Source organism: Mastigoproctus giganteus, chromosome 13, assembly GCF_048544385.1.
Source record: "Mastigoproctus giganteus isolate SK-2022 chromosome 13, ASM4854438v1, whole genome shotgun sequence".
Taxonomy (NCBI): domain Eukaryota; kingdom Metazoa; phylum Arthropoda; class Arachnida; order Uropygi; family Thelyphonidae; genus Mastigoproctus; species Mastigoproctus giganteus.
Genome location: NC_143587.1, coordinates 160,079,004 through 160,099,279, shown reverse-complemented (window position 1 = coordinate 160,099,279; position 20,276 = coordinate 160,079,004). Strand labels below are relative to the sequence as shown.

The window sequence follows — 20,276 nt, the reverse complement described above, 5'->3', positions numbered from 1 at the left end:
TGCAGATATGACGACCAAGTTGTGAAGATAATCACACAATATGAGAGATGCCAAAAGGTGTATATGACAATATTTAAAATAACTAAATGCACAAGGCATAATACATTAAGAGTTTAATATCTATATAATACTATATATCTATATATAATAATATCTATATACCCACCCACTGATGATAGGCCAACAGCCTTGAAACATGTCTGGGTGGTGGTACTCACCGAGAATAAGTAACAATAGTCTTCTCTATTAGTGAAGCGTTACTTATTCGAGGTAGTGCATTATCATGGAAACTCGTCGTGAAGGCAGAGCACAATATGAGAAAGAGCAAATGATGCCCACAACAACTACTTTGTAGTTTTTTTAAGAGTTGTCTATGGTGTATCTACACACCGATATTATATAGATATTAAACTCTTAATGTATTATGCCTTGTGCATTTAGTTATTTTAAATATTGTCATATACACCTTTTGGTATCTCTCATATTGTGTGATTATCTTCACAACTGGGTTGTCATGTCTGCAATACCAGGGTACCTGCCCACCCACTGATGATAGGCCAACAGCCTTGAAACATGTCTGGGTGGTGGTACTCACCGAGAATAAGTAACAATAGTCTTCTCTATTAGTGAAGCGTTTTCGAGGTAGTGAATGGAACAAAGGGGTGCTCTTACGAAGAAAGGCTTAAGTTTTGCAAATTACAGTGTCTAGAGACTAGGCACCAGCGAGGTGATCTGATAGAGGTGTATAAAGCCTTGAATGGTTTGAGCATGCTCAATGCTGATGGGATTCTTCCTCTAGCTCAGAATAATCATCTGAGAGGGCATAAATTCAAATTGAGGAAAGACAGATGTAGGATAGACGTGCGGAAATTTGCCTTTAGCCAGCGGGTGGTTGGTTGGTGGAACAGACTTCCATCCCTTGTAGTGGAGGTTGATAGCCTAAATAAGTTTAAGGCTCAGCTGGACAGGTATTTTGAACGAACACAGGAGTGAAGTGGAAGTGGGGTTTTTTTTTTTTTTTTTTTTTTTTTGGCTGATGCTGCATAAGCTTGCTTTCTTGCATCAAATGCCTCTACTAATGCTAACGCTAGTGCATTATCATGGCAACTCGTTGTGAAGGCAGAGCACAATATGAGAAAGAGCAAATGATGCCCACAACAACTACTTTGTAGTTTTTTTAAGACTTGTCAATGATATACAGGAATTTTTCTAGCAGGGATAAGGAGGTGATAATCCACTTGTATAAGGCAATGGTCAGGCCTCACCTTGAGTACTGTATACAGGTCTGGAGGCCTCATTTTAGGAAGGATGTAGAGCTGTTGGAATAAGTACAGAGAAGGGCAAGGTTAGTGAATGGAACAAACGGTTGCTCTTATGAAGAAAGGCTTAGGTTTTGCAAATTACAGTGGCTGGAGACTAGGCACCAGCGAGGTGATCTGACTGAGGTGTATAAAGCCTTCAATGGTCAATTGAAGCATGCTCAATGCTAATGGGATTCTTCCTCTTGCTCAGAATAATTAAATTCAAATTGGATGTGGGGAAATTTGCCTTTAGCGAGTGGGTGGTTGATTGCTGGAACAAACTTCCATCTGATGTCGTAGAAGTTGATAGTTTAAATAGATTCAAGGCAGAACTATACAAACATTTGGAGTGAGTGGATGGGTGAAATAAGGTTGTGTTTTTTTTTTTTTTGACTGATGCTATATAAGCTTGCTTTCTTGCATCACGTCCTTTTGCTAATGCTAATGCGCCCACAGCAAAATAGAGACCAAAGACCATCAGGATCATAGTCATGGTTTCGATCTCTTCCCTGGTCTTCAGGTGGTTGTTTTGTCTAACAGCCACTCCAGATGAGCAGAGTTCAGGACTGACATCAGAATGCAATCTGGCCTAGACAAATGCAAGGTCAATGGATTGAATCAAGGACATCCAGTTGGATGAAACAACCAGCTGAAGATCGGTGAACAGATTGAAGCCATGACAGAGGGAGAGAGACAAATATCTGGGGATGATGCAGGCCCACCAGTTAAAACACAAGGAGATCAAGGCCCACCTGATTTAGAAATACCATCAGAGACTGAGAATTCTGCTAAAACTAAAGCGGAATGATGGAAACATTGTTACAGCCATAAACAGTTATGCAATCCTAGTAATAATGTACTCTTCAGGATCATAGAATGGGACAAAATAGAACTGAAGATTATAAGATTGTCCAGGATAATGATGACCAAGAGGCACCACCAGCCAGTGCAGTCACAGCAAGAAATGCGGTAGACTACAGCATTTCTTGCCATGGCTGCTACATCGGAGAAGGCTTGGCAAACGTATCTCAGAACACGAAAGAGCCATCCGCTTAGCGGACATGGAACGCTCGGCCATTGCGGAGCACTTCTGGTCAACCCCAACATGAAATTGACCCACATCGTGATGTCATGGTTATCGATCGGTCCTGCCATTACTGATGGCACGCCTGGCTGGAGTCATTGCACATCACATGCTCTAATACTTCGGTCAACAGAAGCAGTGGATGTCATGTCCACCCTATTATTGAAGCAACCATCCTCGTGACTGAAATGTTGGCAACGTTCACATACGTCACAACCACAGGCTTCAACATCAAACAGTTAACTATTACATCACACAGCTTACTGTACATGACTGGCACTACACGCCATTAGGTTCTACGTTCCTAAACTGTCAGTTTGAATGATGAAGGTTACCATAATAACCGGAAGCTTTTTCTACTGTATGTATTTAACATATTGTGTTTTACAATTTAACATTAAACTTGTCATTTATTTTATTTTGTCTTCCGTTTCTCTCTGTGCTACATAATAGAGACCAAAGACCATATATACTTACCTATTCCTTAAATTTCTATATACTTACCATAATGAATCCAGAGCGCACAGGCCTCTGGATTCGTTATGGTATGTATATAGGAAAGTGTTTACCTATATATAAAATAAACAAAGAAAATAACAAAATAAACTTTAACTTGAAAGTTCCACCAAACTAAAACTAAATAATTCTGAATATAGTTTAGGAGAGCTACACTGTTCTGATAAAAGTAATCTATTGCATAAATGCATTGGTGCATTAGTGAATTGAAAAAACTTACTTTTAGGAACAGACGATGTTCTTCTGGAGTGAAATCTTTTTCAAGAATATCCCACAGCCAATTAATCACCCGATGATTGTTATGGAAACCACCAAAATATTTTGTATGCCTTCTATGCATGCAATAAAAAATATGATATCAATTATATTTAATAGAAATATTTTCCTATTTTTATTTATTGTACGTTTATTCATAATAAGTCATTAATAATACAATGTTAAAATATGTACATTTATATTATCTAACTATGTTGACATCTGATTTTTGGTTTCCAATAATATTCCTATATAAAAGGTTATGGGAATACTACATATTATACTACATACTACAGGTTATACTACATATGGGAAATAGTAACCCCAGAGTAATGTATCATCTGTGTAGGACTACATTGACAAAGTAAAGTGTAAAGTGTGTTCGTGTCAAACGGCACCAGGGGTTTCCCCCATCTCCGCGTGGTTTTCTTTGTGGGTGTAACAGATCACTGTTAAGGCCAGAGATTTGGAAGTATTGTGTTGTGTATCGTTGTTCCTCTGGCCATTTAGCTGCTAGACCCCTGCTGGGGCCCAACGTTGCCCACACTCAGCCCCGTGGAGGCAGACCAGGTACACCCAGCATAATTATTTACTCTGGCAGGCCCTGCCACCTAATTTCCTGAGGCTAGGGCCTATAAAAAAAAAAAAAAAAAATAGTAATAATAAATAAAATAAAATAAATAAAAATAATAATAATAACGCGATTTTAAGGGGTGGTTCGCTAATGAGGTTAAGTTTTGGAATTGATGCACGATTTGGCTGTTATAATTTGGAAGTTTAAGTTTTTGTCGTGTGGGGCGTACACTGTGATGTATAGAGAGAGAGAGAGTGGGGAGAAAGACTGAAGACTGGAGGGGAAAGACAGAAGTATGAGGCCAATAGGGTAGACGACCCCAGATATCAGTGTGGCATGCCCATGCCGCACCAGGAGAAGTAAACGGGGGAGACGGGGGAGGGGACGGTCCCGGCCCCTCCCACCGCCAGGATATGGAGAGAAAGTGGGCCAGACTAGGTGTCCAACCCAGATCGCCAAAAGGCGAGGCAACAGTGTAGCTGCGGTCACAGTCATGGTTTTTGGATGTTCAGTTCAGTGTCACTTCAGGTAGGTCACAGTCTTGGTTCAGTCTCACTTATCTCGTGTTCATCTTATGGGATCAGGAAGAGGAGTGATGACTCTGGTCAGTTTGTAGTACTGCTTTGATGTCAATTCAGGTAGTCATAGAGGCCTCATTTTAAGATGGATATAGAGCTGCTGGAATGAGTACAGAGAAGGGCAACAAGATTATTGAATGGAACAAAGGGTTGCTCTTATGAAGAAAGGCTTAAGTTTTGCAAATTACAGTGTCTGGAGACTAGGCACCTGCAAGGTGATATGATTGAGGTGTATAAAGACTTGAATGGTTTGAGCATGCTTAATGCTGATGGGATTCTTCCTCTTGAGAGGGCATAAATTCAAATTGAGGAAAGACAGTTGTAGGATAGATGTGCAGAAGTTTGCCTTTAGCCAGCAGGTGATTGATTGCTGAAACAAACTTCCATCTGTCATTGTAGAAGAAGTTGATAGGTTAAATAGATTCAATGCAGAACTAGATAAACATTTGGAGCAAGTGGATGGGTGAAATGAGTAGGGTTTTTTTTTTTTTTTCTTCTTGGCTAATGCTATATAATTTGCTTTCTTGCCTCATGTGCCTTTACTAAGGCTAATGCTAATTAACTCTCCAGCTGATAAGCACGCCACTGAGGAAGTTGAAGGCTGTGGAGATTGAGAAGGGGTTGTTCCAACACATCTCAAAATTTATCTACAGTTGCAGAATTGGCACTGGTGACTTCACTACATACTTTAATGTTTTGGAAACCAGCACGATGCTTGAACTTATTAAACCACCCATTGCTTGCCAAGAACTTGGCTTGGGGTTTGCCGTACTCATTCTTAATATCTTCTTTTTTTTTTTTTAGAAGTTGAAATGAGAAGGGTTTTTTTTTTTTTTTTTTTTTTGGCTGATGCTATATAAGGTTGCTTTCTTGCATCATGTGCCTTTACTAATGCTAATATCCGGTCATTATATTTTTATCTTCTCAGATCTCCTTCTGTCTTGGAGGGGGAGGATAAAAAGAAGGTAAAAAACCTTCACTGAAAGTTTTTCACAGTGACATATATTCACAGACATATAATAAAAATACTATATTAAAATTTAAAAAAAATTTTAATATTAAAAAAATTCATATACAGTAAACCCTCATTAAACCGGACTAAGGGGCCCAAAGGTGTCCGTTTTAATGAAAGTCCGGATTATAAGAAATACGCTTTGTAATGTGGGTAAAGCTTATTTAAACAACATAATGTAAAAAATGTTTATTTTACATTAAAAATATGTAAATAGAGTATGTACATACTCTATTTACATTAAAAATACATAATGTCCATAATCACTTAGAACAAGATTGCACTGATTCATCTTAACTTACTTCACTTGCCACATTCACTGGTTTGAAAAAATTACTTCTTTTTTTCTGATTGTTTGTAGTTTATTTCCTTTACTACCAATTTACGTAGGTGTCTTAAGTGTTCATAATAGGCAGATACATTTTCATTTGTTGATTGTTCAACATACTGAATTATGAAGTTCAAATGGTCTTTCACTTCGCTTACCTTAATTTTTGGCTGAGAGTTGTTGCTCACTTCATCTTCTTCCCCGTCTGAACTTTCTGCTGCTCCCATTACACTATCTGAGATCTCTTCTTCAGTCATGATGTGGTAGCCAGGATCATCTTCATCTTCTTCCATCTATGACTCTAAGGACAAAGCTTTTTCCCCTCCTCATTGTAGAGTCTCATGAAAATCTTCTCCATGAATTCGCCAAAGTTTTTGAATTAATTTCTTTTGCAGCATCAGCAAAGTTGTAAATCGTAGATCTTACATTGTATGACTTTAAATTTTTCAATGTCTGTTGTCCTCTTCTGTCTTCTTCACCAACTAGTGGCTCCTCGACTTCTAGGACTTCACTCAAAAACTTCTTTCTGTAGAGCTGCTTTGCTGTGTAGATCAACCCCTTGGTCCATAGGCTGGAAAACAGATGTCGTGTTTGGTGGCAGGAACACGCACTTAATCTTCTTATCTCGACTGATGAGTTTGTCAACGTCAGGGTGGGGTGGTGCATTATCTAGCAAAACCAAAGCCTTCGTCTTGTAGGATTTTCAAATCTTCGATTTGATGTCTTCTGATTTTTGGCACAGCTTTCTTGTGGAACCAATCCAGTGTTATTTCCATGTAGTGTACTAGTAGATCGTCCATTACTACAATGTTTTTTAGGGCACACGGTTTTTTTGCTTTTCCCAACAATGACAGTTTTTAACATATGGCTTCCGTCAGCATTTGCACACAGCAATGCTGAAACACGTTCTTTGCTTATTTTTATTCCAGGCGTGGCTTTCTCAGTCTTTGATGCTTGTGTGTTAACATTCAGGCAGAGCTCTCCAAAACAGTCCTGTCTCATCAAAGTTGTAACACCTGGTTCAACTGATAACCCTCCTTTTGAATAAAATCATTCAGTTGTTTCCTGAAAGGCTCAACAGCTTCAAAATCAGTACTAAGAATTTCCTCACACATTTTCTTGTTTGAAATGTTATGCCATCTTCTAAATCTAAAAACCTGAGGTCGCTTTAAATTATTCAATTCCTAACTGTTTAGCCAGTCTCTCCGCTGCTGCTTGAATTTCTATTCCTCGCACAGCCATCCACATTCATTTAACTTTACCTTTTTCTTTATCCACGTTAAACTTGAGAACAAAATCACGAATTTCACTTTTTTTCTTTTTAATGTCCAACATTGTTTGTTTTGCGATGCCGTACTCAAGACAGATGATGGACACTGAAGCTCCTTTTTCAAGTTTTTTTTTATCACCGATAGTTTATTGTGAAGAGAAAGCGTTTTATGCTTAAGCTTCTGTCCTACACTAGGCTTACTTAAAGACATTGTTTAACTGCACAGCACAAACGACAAAAGATAGAAGCACGTAACTGCGGAGCAAATGACAAACAACTGTCTGAACCGCAGCCAGGAACCAGGTTGTTTGTACAGTGTGAGTCATCACTGCCCAATGACCTCGGACACAATACAGTATGACAATTGAGCACAATCGGCGTTTGATTTTTACACTTTTAAATTTTTTTAGAGCTGTTCGGATTAAGTGACGTACGGATTACTGGGGTCTGGATTAATGAGGGTTTACTGTATTATAAATTTTTTCATAACTTGACACCAGATCTGATATCAAGGTATGAAAAATTAAAGACATTATAAAACTGAAATGTCTAAGTTTTTTCAATTCTCCACATATGGTATTTCATTTCTGCTGTTTAATGATTCAATTAGGTTAAAACATTATCCTAAAACATGAATGCATTTGTAAAACTAAAGAGAGCAAGAGTTTCTTTAAGTTACATAAATTTTGCATAATTCTGAAGTTTCTAACTTAGCACTATGAATAACTTTAATATTAAAAAAATAAATTCACAAAGATCTCACAAGCAATATTTTAGGAAAATATTAGGAAAATTGGTATGTTATAGATTTATACCTGAGATCTTGAAGATCAATTGGTGTATTATCTCCAGATATTAGTCTTTGCAATTCTGGAGTAGAAAATATTGTCAACCAATCTGGGTTAACAATGGAACGGAAGCCACGTATAAAAGCTGCTGTTTGTTCATGGATCTGTACATGCATTCGGAAGTGTGCCATCAGATGGATATAACTGATTCTTTGGGAACAGAAAAAAAGAGACATTACTATATTTCATATTTTTGTATTATATTATACTTAATAATACAAAATTAGAAGTAATTCTGTTATCCTTAATATTAAAAATTAAAATCTTTTTATACTCTCTAGAACAGAGGTTTCCAACCCTGGGAAGAGTGCTTGTTTTTTTTTTTTTTTTGGAGGGGGCGGAGGACACTTGTCCTCCGCCCCCTCCTTAACGAAGCACTTTTTTTTAATGAAATATGGAAAAACTAAATGGTACGTGACTCTCATCAACTGGTGCAACACTATCACATTACTTATTGCAGGCCTGAAGTGGCGAACCCACATTTTTTTCTGGGATCCCCCCCCCAACTCCCTCAACCCATACACACTACTAATAACTAATATAACGCTAATAATATAATACTAATGCTGGGTGGTCTAGCCAGGTGGGCAGGAGCAGCAGAGCATTGAACATAGGAACATAGAACTTGATTAGACCGAGTTCAAGCCTGTGACCATGAAATTCGGAGGATGCGGAAAGGTCAGGGAATGACCACTGCATATCCCTGGAGCAATATGGCCTTAGTTGCTAATGCTCCTAAAAACCAAATAACAACAACTAGGTGGTAGGTAACTCTCATCTACTGGTGCAATACCACCACTTTGCTTATTGGAGGCTTCAAGTGGTGACAGAGCATATGGAAACACATGGGTGTCTCCAGAGCAAATTTTCTGTCATCCCCCCTACCTCCTTCAACCCATGCACAGCACTAATACTAACCAGTACCACTACTAATACGAAATAACATCAATAATAGAATATTAATACTTTTTTTTTTTATGAAAACCCTAAACATGAGAGGTATTAGAAACATTAGCATTAGCATTAGTAGAGGCATTTGATGCAAGAAAGCAAGCTTATGCAGCATCAGCCAAAAAAAAAAAAAAAAAACCCACTTCCACTTCACCCCTCTCTTCGTTCAAAATACCTGTCCAGCTGAGCCTTAAACTTATTTAGGCTATCAACCTCCACCACAAGGGATGGAAGTCTGTTCCACCAACCAACCACCCGCTGGCTAAAGGCAAATTTCCGCACGTCTATCCTACATCTGTCCCTCCTCAATTTGAATTTATGCCCTCTCAGGTGATTTTTCTGAGCTAGAGGAAGAATCCCATCAGCATTGAGCATGCTTAAACCATTCAAGGCTTTATACACCTCTATCAGATCACCTCGCTGGTGCCTAGTCTCCAGATCCAGATCCAGACACTGTAATTTGCAAAACTTAAGCCTTTCTTCGTAAGAGCACCCCTTTGTTCCATTCACTAATCTTGTTGCCCTTCTCTGTACTCGTTCCAGCAGCTCTACATCCTTCTTGAAATGAGGCCTCCAGACCTGTATACAGTACTCTAGGTGTGGCCTGACCATTGCCTTATACAATGGAATAATCACCTCCTTATCCCTGCTGGAAAAATTCCTGTATATCATTGACAATACTCCATGAGCTACTCTTGCAGCCCGTCTGCACTGTCAGAGAACTTCATATCTGCCTGCACAATCACCCCCAAGTCCCTTTCATTCTCTACCACTGTCAGTGTAGTACCACAGAGTTGATACGTTGCTCTGGGGTTGCTTTATCCCATGTGTAGTACTTTACATTTGTTAATGTTAAACTTCATTTGCCACCTCTCAGCCCATCTGCTCAACCTTTCCAGATCCTGTTGCAGCAGCATAGTGTCAGTAGTGTCCTTGACAACCCTGCCAACCTTTGTTTCATCTGCAAACTTGGACATTAAGCCCAATATACCATCATCAATATCATTTATAAATACAGAAAACAATAATGGACCCAACACTGAGCCCTGAGGGACTCCACTAATAACATTAGTCCACGATGAGCAGTGTCCATTGATTACCACTCTCTGTCTTCTCCCCCTCAACCACCCCTTTATCCATAGCAGCAATTTGCCTCCAATGTCACACTGCTCCAATTTGTGTAGCAGTCGTCCATGTGCAACAGTATCAAAAGCCTTTCTAAGATCCAAGTATATAATATCAAAGTTATTCCCTGCATCCAGTTCTTTTGTGACTGCATCATAGTATCCAATCAAGTTGGTCAGGCAAGACTTCCCCTTAACAAAACCATGCTGTGTCTGAGCTATAACTGAAGTCTTGTCTAAATGATCCTGCAGTGCTTCTTTAACCAGTGCCTCCATTAATTTTCCTGGAACAGAAGTTAAGCTCACAGGTCTATAATTACTTGTGTCAGCCTTTGATCCTCCTTTGTGAATTGGGGTCACATTTGCACATTTCCAGTCTATGGGTACCTCCCCTGAGTCCAAGGAAGCTCTCATAATTATGGCTAAGGGTTTGCTTACTTCCTTTGCTGCCTCCTTTAATATAACTGGATAGATCCCATCCACCCCGGGTGCCTTTCTTGTGTTTATCTTCAACAGTTTCTCCTCCACTTTACTCCCAGTTATTTCAAGATTCTGTAGCTTACTGCTAGAGTTGAATACACCTCTGGCATTCCCCTTGCTGAATAACTCCTCATGTGTGAATGTCGATGCAAAATATTCATTTAGTTTGTTAGCTACCTGAGCAGGATCATCAACAGTTGACCCATCAATATCGAGTGGACCAATCTGATTCATCCCCTTCGTTCTAGAGTTTACATAAGTAAAGAACTCTTTGCTGTTTTTTCTTTGCATCCCTTGCCAAGGATTTCTCGTAATCTGCCTTCGCCTGCCTAACCTCCTTTGTAACTTGGTTGCATATCAACTTGTATCTATCATAGGCTTCTGTGTCATGTGTTAATTTGTAAGTATCCCATGCATTTTTCTTCTCTGCCATATGCCTCATTAGTTCATCTGACATCCATTTTGGCCTAAACCTTGAACAATATTTCTTAGTTGGTATGTAAAGCCTAGTAGCTTCCAAGATAAGTTCTTTGAATGCTTCCCATTTTGAATTTGCTGTTGGTAACATCATCAGTTGGTCCCACTGTATAGAATTTAAATACTGTCTCAGTCCATCATAGTCGCCTTTACGGAAGCAATAACCCTTCCCTTTACCCCTAATGGTAGTTACCTCTTTCAGTAAATCCCACTTCAGCACACTGTGATCACTGCCACCTAGTGGTTCATTTATCTGCAGATTCTTAATGCATGAAGAATCACTGCTGATAATCAAATCAAGAGTATTACTCCCTCTAGTTGCCTCCCGAACATGCTGATGTAGAAAACAATCATCCAATAAATCCACAAAAGCCCTGCTAGTGTGTGAGTAACCAGCCCCCAAATTCCAGTCAATATCTGGGAAATTAAAATCTCCCATTATAAGACTCTCTGATTTACTGGCCCACTCTATTTCCCTGTACAGTTCCTTATTATACTCATCAGACTCATTAGGCCTATAGCACACTCCTACTCTCAATTTTGATCTCCCAATGCTTATGTCACACCAAACTGACTCAACACTGCACTGTCCAGCGATGTCGACTGGCTTCACTTCCTTGGTTTTTATGTGTTTCTTAACTAATAGCATAACCCCTCCCTCCTTCCTATCCTGTCTATCCTTTCTGTAGACGTTGTACTCCCCAAATTGCATTTCTGCATCCCTTATATCTGTGTGACACCACGTCTCTGATATCCCAACAATATCTGCCTTTGATGTTTTGAGCAATACCTCAAATTCATCAAATTTATTTACTAAACTCCTAGCATTGGTGTACACGCAAGTATACCTGCACCTGTTTCTATTCTTAGCTACCCTAACACAACCCATGTGTTTACTTGTACCGCAATGGCTCCCAGCAGTCTCTGAAATACCATGCATCTTGTTTTTCAGGCTTCTGCTCATTCTAATAGAAGCAGTGCAAGAATCTCTTTCACCTCTGCCAGTGGCTACTGTCAATCTATTGGTCTTTGTCTCCCCCCAAGCTAGCAGTTTTCCGACCCACCTAACACTGCCTCGATAGCATCAGCAAATATTCTTGCACCCTTTCTATTTAAGTGTATTCCATCCCTGTAGAAGCAATCTCTCCTGTTAACAAGTACAGTCCAGGCTGAAAAAAATTCTACCCCTTGAGCCTTGCACAATCTTTCCAGGGCCGAATTGATCGACAAGGCTCTCATCATATACTCCCTCCTATCGTGTCTGGGCAGAATTGCAGACACTTTCAAATTCATTTATCAAATTCATTAATACCGTGCTTGGGTTGGAAGTTGAGAAGATTTTTTTTTTTTTTTTTTATGTGAACCCCAAACGCGAGAGGTATTATAACCTATAGTACTTAGTACCGTGCTTGGGTTGGAGATTGAGAAGACGAAAGAAGATATTTGTTGACATTGGACTTGAACTTCTATAGAGTGTAATTTTCAGGAAATACGTATGAAGGAAGGTTGTTCCAGAAAACGGAAGTTGAATGAATAAATGAGGAAGATGAAAAGTTGGATCTGTAGATTTGAAGTTGGACAGTAAATGGATGTTGGCTGGTGGCGGCATGTGTTTGGACTGTTTTGAAAGAGAGAGCGGGAATTATAGAAGCCAGTTCAGAAGAACAGTGCCCATAGAAGTATCTGTAGAAGAGGCATGCAGCAGACACTCTATTAGAGATGAATCGTTAATTAACCTAACTGCCCTCTTCGGAATGGAACCAAGAAGCCTGAGAGAGGTTTTGGGAGCACCACCCCAGATGTGGGAACAATATTCCATGGCAGGGCGGATTTACGATTTGTACAGAGTGAGAAGCTGTTTGGAAGAAAAGTAACGTCAAGAGTGAAAGAGAAAACCAAGTTTTTTAGATGCAGAAGAAGCAATATTTGTAATGTGCTTGTGCCAAGAGAGATTAGAAGTCAGGGTAATCCCCAAAAGAGATATATCCTTTTGCCTAGAAATTGGAGTGTCACTAAAGATAAGCATAGGAGCAGAAGAATCCTTTTTGCGAGATATAAGACAAGACTGAGTTTTAGAAGGGTTGAAATCAACTAAGTTGTCTTTGCCCCACTGGAGAATTACCTGAAGATCGGCATTTAAGGAATTGGTAGCAGATTTTTGAGAAGTTGAAGCTGATTGAGCAGGACAAGGTTTCTCAAAATGGAAAGTTGAATGCAATGTGCTATCATCGGCAAAACTATGGATAGGATTTCCAGTCAATGGAAGAAGGTCATTGATATACAAAAGGAATAGAGTGGGGGGAAAGAACTGAACCTTGGGGGACACCGGCATTAGTGGAGAAGTTAGAAGATAGAGAGCCATCTACCATCACCCTCACTGAGCGATCAGAGAGAAAACTGGATAACCAATTACTAAAAACAGTTGGCAAACCATAAGATGGAAGCTTGTTTAGAAGACCTTTATGCCAAACACGATCGAAAGCCTTTGAGATGTCAAGAGAAACTGCTTGTGTTTCAACAAACTTTTCCATTGAATTTGTCCATAAATGGGTAACATAAGTCAGAATATCACCAGTGGATCGACACTGATGGAACCAATACTGGCAATCGTTGATCAGATGGACGGTTTCTAGGTAGTTTAAGAGTTGGTGGTTAATTGATTTCTCCATTACTTTAGAAAGAGTAGAAGTAATTGTAATGGGACGGACTTGTCACCCTTTTTAGGAACTGGCTGGATATGAGCAAATTTCCAAGCAGAAGGAGAAACACCTTTGGAATAAGAAAGTGAAAAAAGGCGGCAAAGAATAGGAGTAAGTTCAGGAGCACAGGTTTTTAGAACAAGTGGAGAAATACCATCAGGACCTGGAGCTTTCTTAGCATTAAGATTCATCAGAATCCTCCTGATATCCTTTTGACGGAAGACCACAGGAGGCATTGAATGAAGCGTGTTGGGAATGGTGGGAGGTGTTTTACCAAGATCATTAATACATGAGCTGGAAGAAAATTGGGATGCTAGTAGGTCAGCTTTATCCTTGGCTGAAGTAACAACAGAACCATCTGGTTTGGAGAGAGGTGGGAGCAGAGATGGGCAAAAGTTGCGGCCAATAGCTTTGGTAGAGACCAGAAAGCTCGGCTACCATTAGGGCAAGAAGCAAGTTTTCTACTCTTAGCCTGTTCAAAATCTAGTTTAGACCGATGCGAGCTTTGGTGTAGGCAGAAGATGAAACTGAAGAATTGGAGACAAGCCAATTACAATATGCAACGTTCTTCTCTTGAACAGCCTTAGCACATTTATTGGAAAACCAAGGTTTAGATAAAGGACAAGAATTTAAAGTGGAGTGTGGAATAAAGGATTCCATTCCTACAAGAATAATTTCACTGACACGATCTGAGCAAATGTTGACACCAGAAGTTTTGAAACAGTAATCCGACCAGGGAAAAGAAATCTTGTAGGTCATCCCATTTTGCATTCTTGTAATGCCAAACACAACACGAGGTTGGAAACAGCCATGAGATAAGGGTTCCATTGGAGAAGAGACAATCACCAAGTTGTGATCTGAGGTACCTAAAGGACCACTCACTTCAACCGTGTACTTAGAAGAGTTGTTTGTGAGAAAAAGTCAAGCAACACGGTTGATCTTTTCTCACAAACAACCCTTCTAAGTTGTGTGGTTAGGATTGTCTGGTACTCTGTTAGGTAAATTAACAATCTGTGTGAGGTCATTAGTAATTGCAAAAGCCTCAGCATCTCGACCAGACTTGGTCGGTGTGACTAGAAAACTGAAGCCAGCTGGAGTTGTGAACATTAAAGCCACCAAGGAAAATTACCTCATTGTTAGGAAAGCTGGATGGGAGAAAGTCAAGTTGCAAAGAGAGGAAGTAAAAGAGCTCCAAATTATTAGTAGAGTTGGGAGAACGGTAGAGACAACAGATAAATTTGAGAGAATGAGGTAGAGAGATTTTAAGCCAGAGAAGGTAGAAAAGAGATGATTCCAAATTAACAATTCTCTGACAGGGAATATCGGAATGGACATATGCATAAGTGACACCTTTAAGACGAAAGGAATCATACAGTGAATGATTTGGGCAACTGAGATGAGCAGCGGTTGAATCAACCGATAACTGAGATTCTGTCAGAAAAAGTACATGGGGTTTGGCACTCTGCAGGTGGAAATGGACATCGTTGAGATTAGAACTGAGACCATGTATATTTGTGAAATGGACTAGGAAGTGTTTGGGAGATTTAGATTTTTTCGCAGATAAGCTTACTCTATTAGTTTGACAAATCTTGGTGTATTCAGTAGTAAGAAAATGTGTGTGTGTGTGGGGGGGGGGAATGCTGTATGAAGTAATGAAATTTTTGTTTAAGGAGTATACATGGTAAGAATATACCCAGATCTTTGACATAACATGGTCTCGGCAATGCTCTCCGCATACACACTACTTGAACGACTCCCTTCAGTCAATATCTGGCAGATTAGAGGGAGCAAGTTTATACACTAGCTGATGCAGTAGCATCATAGAGAGTGACAAATAGGTTTGGTCCGGTGTACTAACTAGTGGCCAGCCTGCGAACACCGTTTTAGAACAATACCTTTGAAATGTAAGGAAGTTTGGATCTCGACATGATGTAGATCATAATGTCAAAAGACAATCAGTCATACTGCATGATGGAAGAGATGGGGAAGGGTTGACTGGAACTTTGCTCTGGAGACTAAACATCGGTTCCACCACTTCAAGCCTCCAATAAACAAAGTGGTGGTATTGCACCAATTGATGAGAGTCATCTAGCACCTATTATTGCCTGGTAACACAGAGGGGCAGCATTCCTCCATGTAGTTTGGGCACCACACCTCGACCCTGCTTACTTTGGTTAACACCTGGGTGGTCACCCACAGAGTGCTTGGCAATAGGGGGTTATACCCAGGATTACTAATAGTCCCACCATCGTGCAGATGCAAGCAGAGGATTTGGCTGTCGCAGACCATCCAGACTTCGCAGAAATGTTAACATAGTATTATAGCTATTTTTGCACTGTCTTAGCTATTTTTTTAACAGTCGGCAACACTGATGCTGATGTGATCGCTATTCTAGTTCAATGTGTCACGCAGTTTGGTGTTGCGAGTTTACTTCAAAGTAACTCAGAGTTTAGTTGTGTCTGCTTTTGGGTGTCATAAATGTCATATTTTTTTGTTCTGTGCCTTGTTTGTACACAAATAAGACACAAAATGGTGCCCCACCTGTCATTTTTTTCTGGATCCACCAGTAGCTGTTATAAGATCTTAAATTTCAGTTGCTATGAGCAGTCCTGTGCAGCAGGTCATATTACAAAATATGGTTAATCTATACATTTTTAAGTATATGACATAAACACAGAAAAAGATGCAAATTTATATTTGAGATTTTGAAATAATTCATTAGCTGATTAAAAAAAAAGAAAAAAAAGCACAATATCCAAAACCAGTATCATAAGAATATTTCTGGTGAATGAAACAAACACTGAAATAAACTGTAGTCTCCACATAACACAAAAGCTGATATAAAAAATTATAAAAAGGTTGAAAAAAAAATTATAAAAAGGATGATACAGAGATTGGCAGAGTGGTTAATGACAATAATGACGGTATGCTACTGCAACAAGATCTGGAAAAATTAGGCAGATGGGCTGAGAAATTAAAATTTAACATTGACAAATGTAAAGTACTGCATATTGGCAGCAGTAGTAATCTTAGAGTAATGTACCAACTATGTGGTACTACTTCAGGGTAATCGAAAATTACTAAGACTTAGGGGGGGTCGGGGTAAATTGGGCAATAAGATGTGAAGTTCTCTAAACAGATAGGCTGCCAAGACAGCTTAATGATATGCAGCAATTTGTCAATGATATACAGAAATTTTGCTAGCAGGGTTAAGGAGGATTATTCCATTGTAATCCATTGTAAGACCACATCTTGAGTACTGCATACAGGTCTGGAGGTCTCATTTTAGGAAGTATGTAGAACTGCTGGAATAGGCACAGAGAAGGGCAACATGATTGGTGAGGGGGAACAAAGGGGTGCTCTTATCAAGAAAAGCTTCAGTTCTGCAAATTGCAGCATCTGGAGACTAAGCACCTGTGAGGCAATCTGATTGAGGTGTTTAAGGCTTTCAATGCTGACGGGATTCTTCTTCAGACTACACACATGAGGGGGCATGAATTCAAATTTTGCTTTTGTCCAGCAGGTAGCTGACTGATGAAAGAAATTTCTTCCATCTGTTGTGGAAGTGGATAGTTTTAATACATTCAAGGAAACAGCTAGATGAAGTATTGGATGGGGATCAATAGGAAGGGGGTTTTTTTTTTTTTTTTTTTTGGCTGATGCTATATAAACTTGTCTTCTTGCATCACTTGCACTGCTAATGCCATAATGATAAGGAACTAAAATCAGTCGATAATGAGAAAAATAACTATAAAATTTTATTTCTGAAACAGCAAAGATGCTCAAGATATTTTCTAAGTGTCTCCAGATTAAGGAACTCCCAGGAGGCAGTGATAATATCCATACATAAGGAAACTATTTTGAATAATTGAAAATTGTTCAAAATAGTTTGAAAAGTTCCTGATAGAGACCATGGCATTATTCCTGATAGAGACCATGTCATTAACTGATGTAAAGTATTAAAATAAAGTTAATGGAATTAGCACAGTGATTAAAATAAATAAAAGTGATTATTTAATTTTAACAATAATTTGAATAATAATAAAATAGTGATTAAAATACCTACTTGTTTTCATTAGTAACAGGCACAGCTTTTCCTCCAGGAATAAGTTCATGAGTAACTAAACGGCCCATGCAATCCTCATCTAGTGAGAAAGTGAGATCAAGATCTTGAACTTCTCCTTTATAATGCTGTAATGAAAATATTATTTTTAAACTAATTAGAGAGAATGATTTCCTGATTCAATCACTACAGATTGATCTTAGGAATGTCAAAGAAAATGGATTTTTATGAAAAAAATTAAAGCATCTGGGCCCAACACTGATACCTCTGTGTAATGGCTTTTGAGCAGTTCACAGTAGGATCCATTTGGAATAGAGCCCCATTCCTCTTATCGAACATCGATAACACTAGCTGGTCAAATCAGGTATTTGAGTGCGGCAACAACATTCCAGGGGTGCCACGTAATTTGGGTTTAAGTTACTTGAACCTAGTTTTAAGTATTTTTCATTATATCCTTATAATTATATTATAATAACTATCAGAGAGAGAGAGAGAGAGAGAAAATTCGATCTAACAGGCAGAAAATTGAGTAGGAGTGCTGTAAAACAAAATAAATTACTTAATGGTGCCGTTATTAAAAAAAGGTCGAAAACCACTGCTCTAAGACAAACCAGCCAGTTGCAAAAACTCATTTTCTTCAAATATGATAATTTTCTTTTTCTTCAAGTATGATAATACCTGAAGAAAAAGAAAATTATCATATTTGAAGACCTACACAATCTCTTCAGGAGTTTCAGAAGTACCATTACAGACCAGTGGGTATCATTTTTGCCTGAGTTCCTCAACATTTCAATAGATGCCAAGTCCTATGCTATAGTAAGTGAAGCATTAAACCCTCCATACTGACTAGCAACTGGCATTTCATTCTTCACTTTACCCTTGAGCAGTATACATTTTGAATAATTTCTGAACTTTCTCGCTGAAAATTCACATTATAAAAAATGTTGCAATATGTGCTTCTATATAGCATGCCTGGATGCTGTTAAAAGAAATACTACTACTTTCCAACTACCTTTGAATTTCTTCAGCATCTCAGAAGTGGTAATAGTATGTTGTAGAAAGTTGAGAATTATACCTCCCTCTCTCTCTAATGATGATTTGTAGTGATTTTGTCACTCATTTGGAGAGGTCTGGACACAAGCCCTGTCATAGCTTGAAGGAATTTCTTTCTAAAGATTTCTTCAGTCAGGGCTGCAGTTAGCAGATCTCAGATGAAGGGAGTAGGGAGTTCCCCCATGATTATGACAGGTTTGTCAGCCTGTACAACATCAAAATTGGCCAGTGAACACACATTTGTATTCATATTACATGGTACAATATGGTTTCAGTTGCTGATGTGCTTAAAACACTACAATTTCTCTGACCAGCAAATGGCATTTCATCCTTCATTTCACTCTTGTGCAGTATAATTTATGTGCATTCATTGTCATTTTATCATTAATTGCCATTTTATGTTCACTAATCCAAAGTAATCATTAATCCTTTCTGGGATACATGTATATACAGGGTTGATAAAATTAAAGTATCCCTATGTAGAGGGCTCTGGAGCAAGTTCTAACACTCGTACTAGGAGAAATGTGGACAACAGGTACAATAAAGAATGCATTTGCCATTTATTGGGGGGAAAAAAAATTAATTACAAATTTTGTCACTATATGGTGCTGTGGCAATACAAATCACTTGAACAGTGCTACAATTGTTCAATGTGTCCTCCATTTTGGTCAACAACAGTTTCCATTCAAAGAACAGCATTTTCTACAGCAGAACGTAACATGTCAACTGGAATAGCCAGCACATAACATATAATGCTGTCCAGATCTGCCAGAGTTTGACATCCTTCCCGAAACACCTGGTTTTTCAAAAAACTCCACAACCAGAAGTCACATGGGGTAAGGTCGGTGATCCGGGTGGCCAAGATGTCTGGAAACAATGGCTGATGACACATTCGTCAGTAAAGTGTTGCCTTAGCAATCTTTGGACACAATGGTGGATGTGGGGTGGCACACCATCTTGCATGAATATGGTATCCTGAAGGCACCCACATTGTTGCAGCTCTGGTATTGCGAAATTTGCCACCATTTCATAATATCGCTGTCGAGTGACGAAACAGGTGCGGGGTCCAGTTGGTGTTACCTGTTCAAAAAAATATAGCCCAATCATGAATGTGGCTGTAAATCCATACCACACTGTCACTTTTGGAGAATGCAACAGGACCTCTTGGATACCTCAAGGGTTTTCTGTTGCCCGAATGCAACAGCTGTGCATATTCACTTGTCCATTTAAGTCAGAAGTGGGCTTCATCACTCCAAAGGATGTTCAATGGCCAAGTGATATCCACTGTCATTTGCGCCAGAAACTGAAGTGTGTATGTGAAACAAATATCTGCATCACCATGCTTTAGCTGCTGTAGTATGCATCTTTTAAGGATAGTACCGCAACACCTGACGCATTACTAGCCTTACAGTGGAATATGGCATGTCCACTTCACAAGAAACAGCTGTCAAACTTGCGCTACCACATGCAGATTGACTTGATAAATCCACGACAGCCATAGCCACATCTTCAACATGACAGGAGTCCACTCGTTTTCAACCTCTACCTCGTTGAACACCAAGATGTCCTGTCGCTTCAAATTTCTCAATCATTTTGCAGACAGCACAAACAATCATAGGTCCACACCTTCTGTGCTTCTGACGCCAGAATTCTCTGATAGCCA

General features: G+C 39.1%; 1 protein-coding gene across 3 annotated transcripts in view; it reads right to left on the bottom strand.

The window, feature by feature from the left end:
• The window catches only part of LOC150076551 (ubiquitin-protein ligase E3B), a 711,739-nt gene that overhangs the window by 22,805 nt on the left and 668,658 nt on the right, over nt 1-20,276 (bottom strand). For all 3 annotated transcript variants that reach the window (XM_090387665.1, XM_090387666.1, XM_090387667.1), the window contains 3 exons: nt 17,564-17,688; nt 7,734-7,916; nt 3,122-3,233 (listed from right to left, as the gene is read on the bottom strand). In XM_090387665.1, coding sequence (XP_090243791.1) covers nt 3,122-3,233; nt 7,734-7,916; nt 17,564-17,688 — 420 coding nt within the window. The remainder of the gene's footprint in view (nt 1-3,121; nt 3,234-7,733; nt 7,917-17,563; nt 17,689-20,276) is intronic.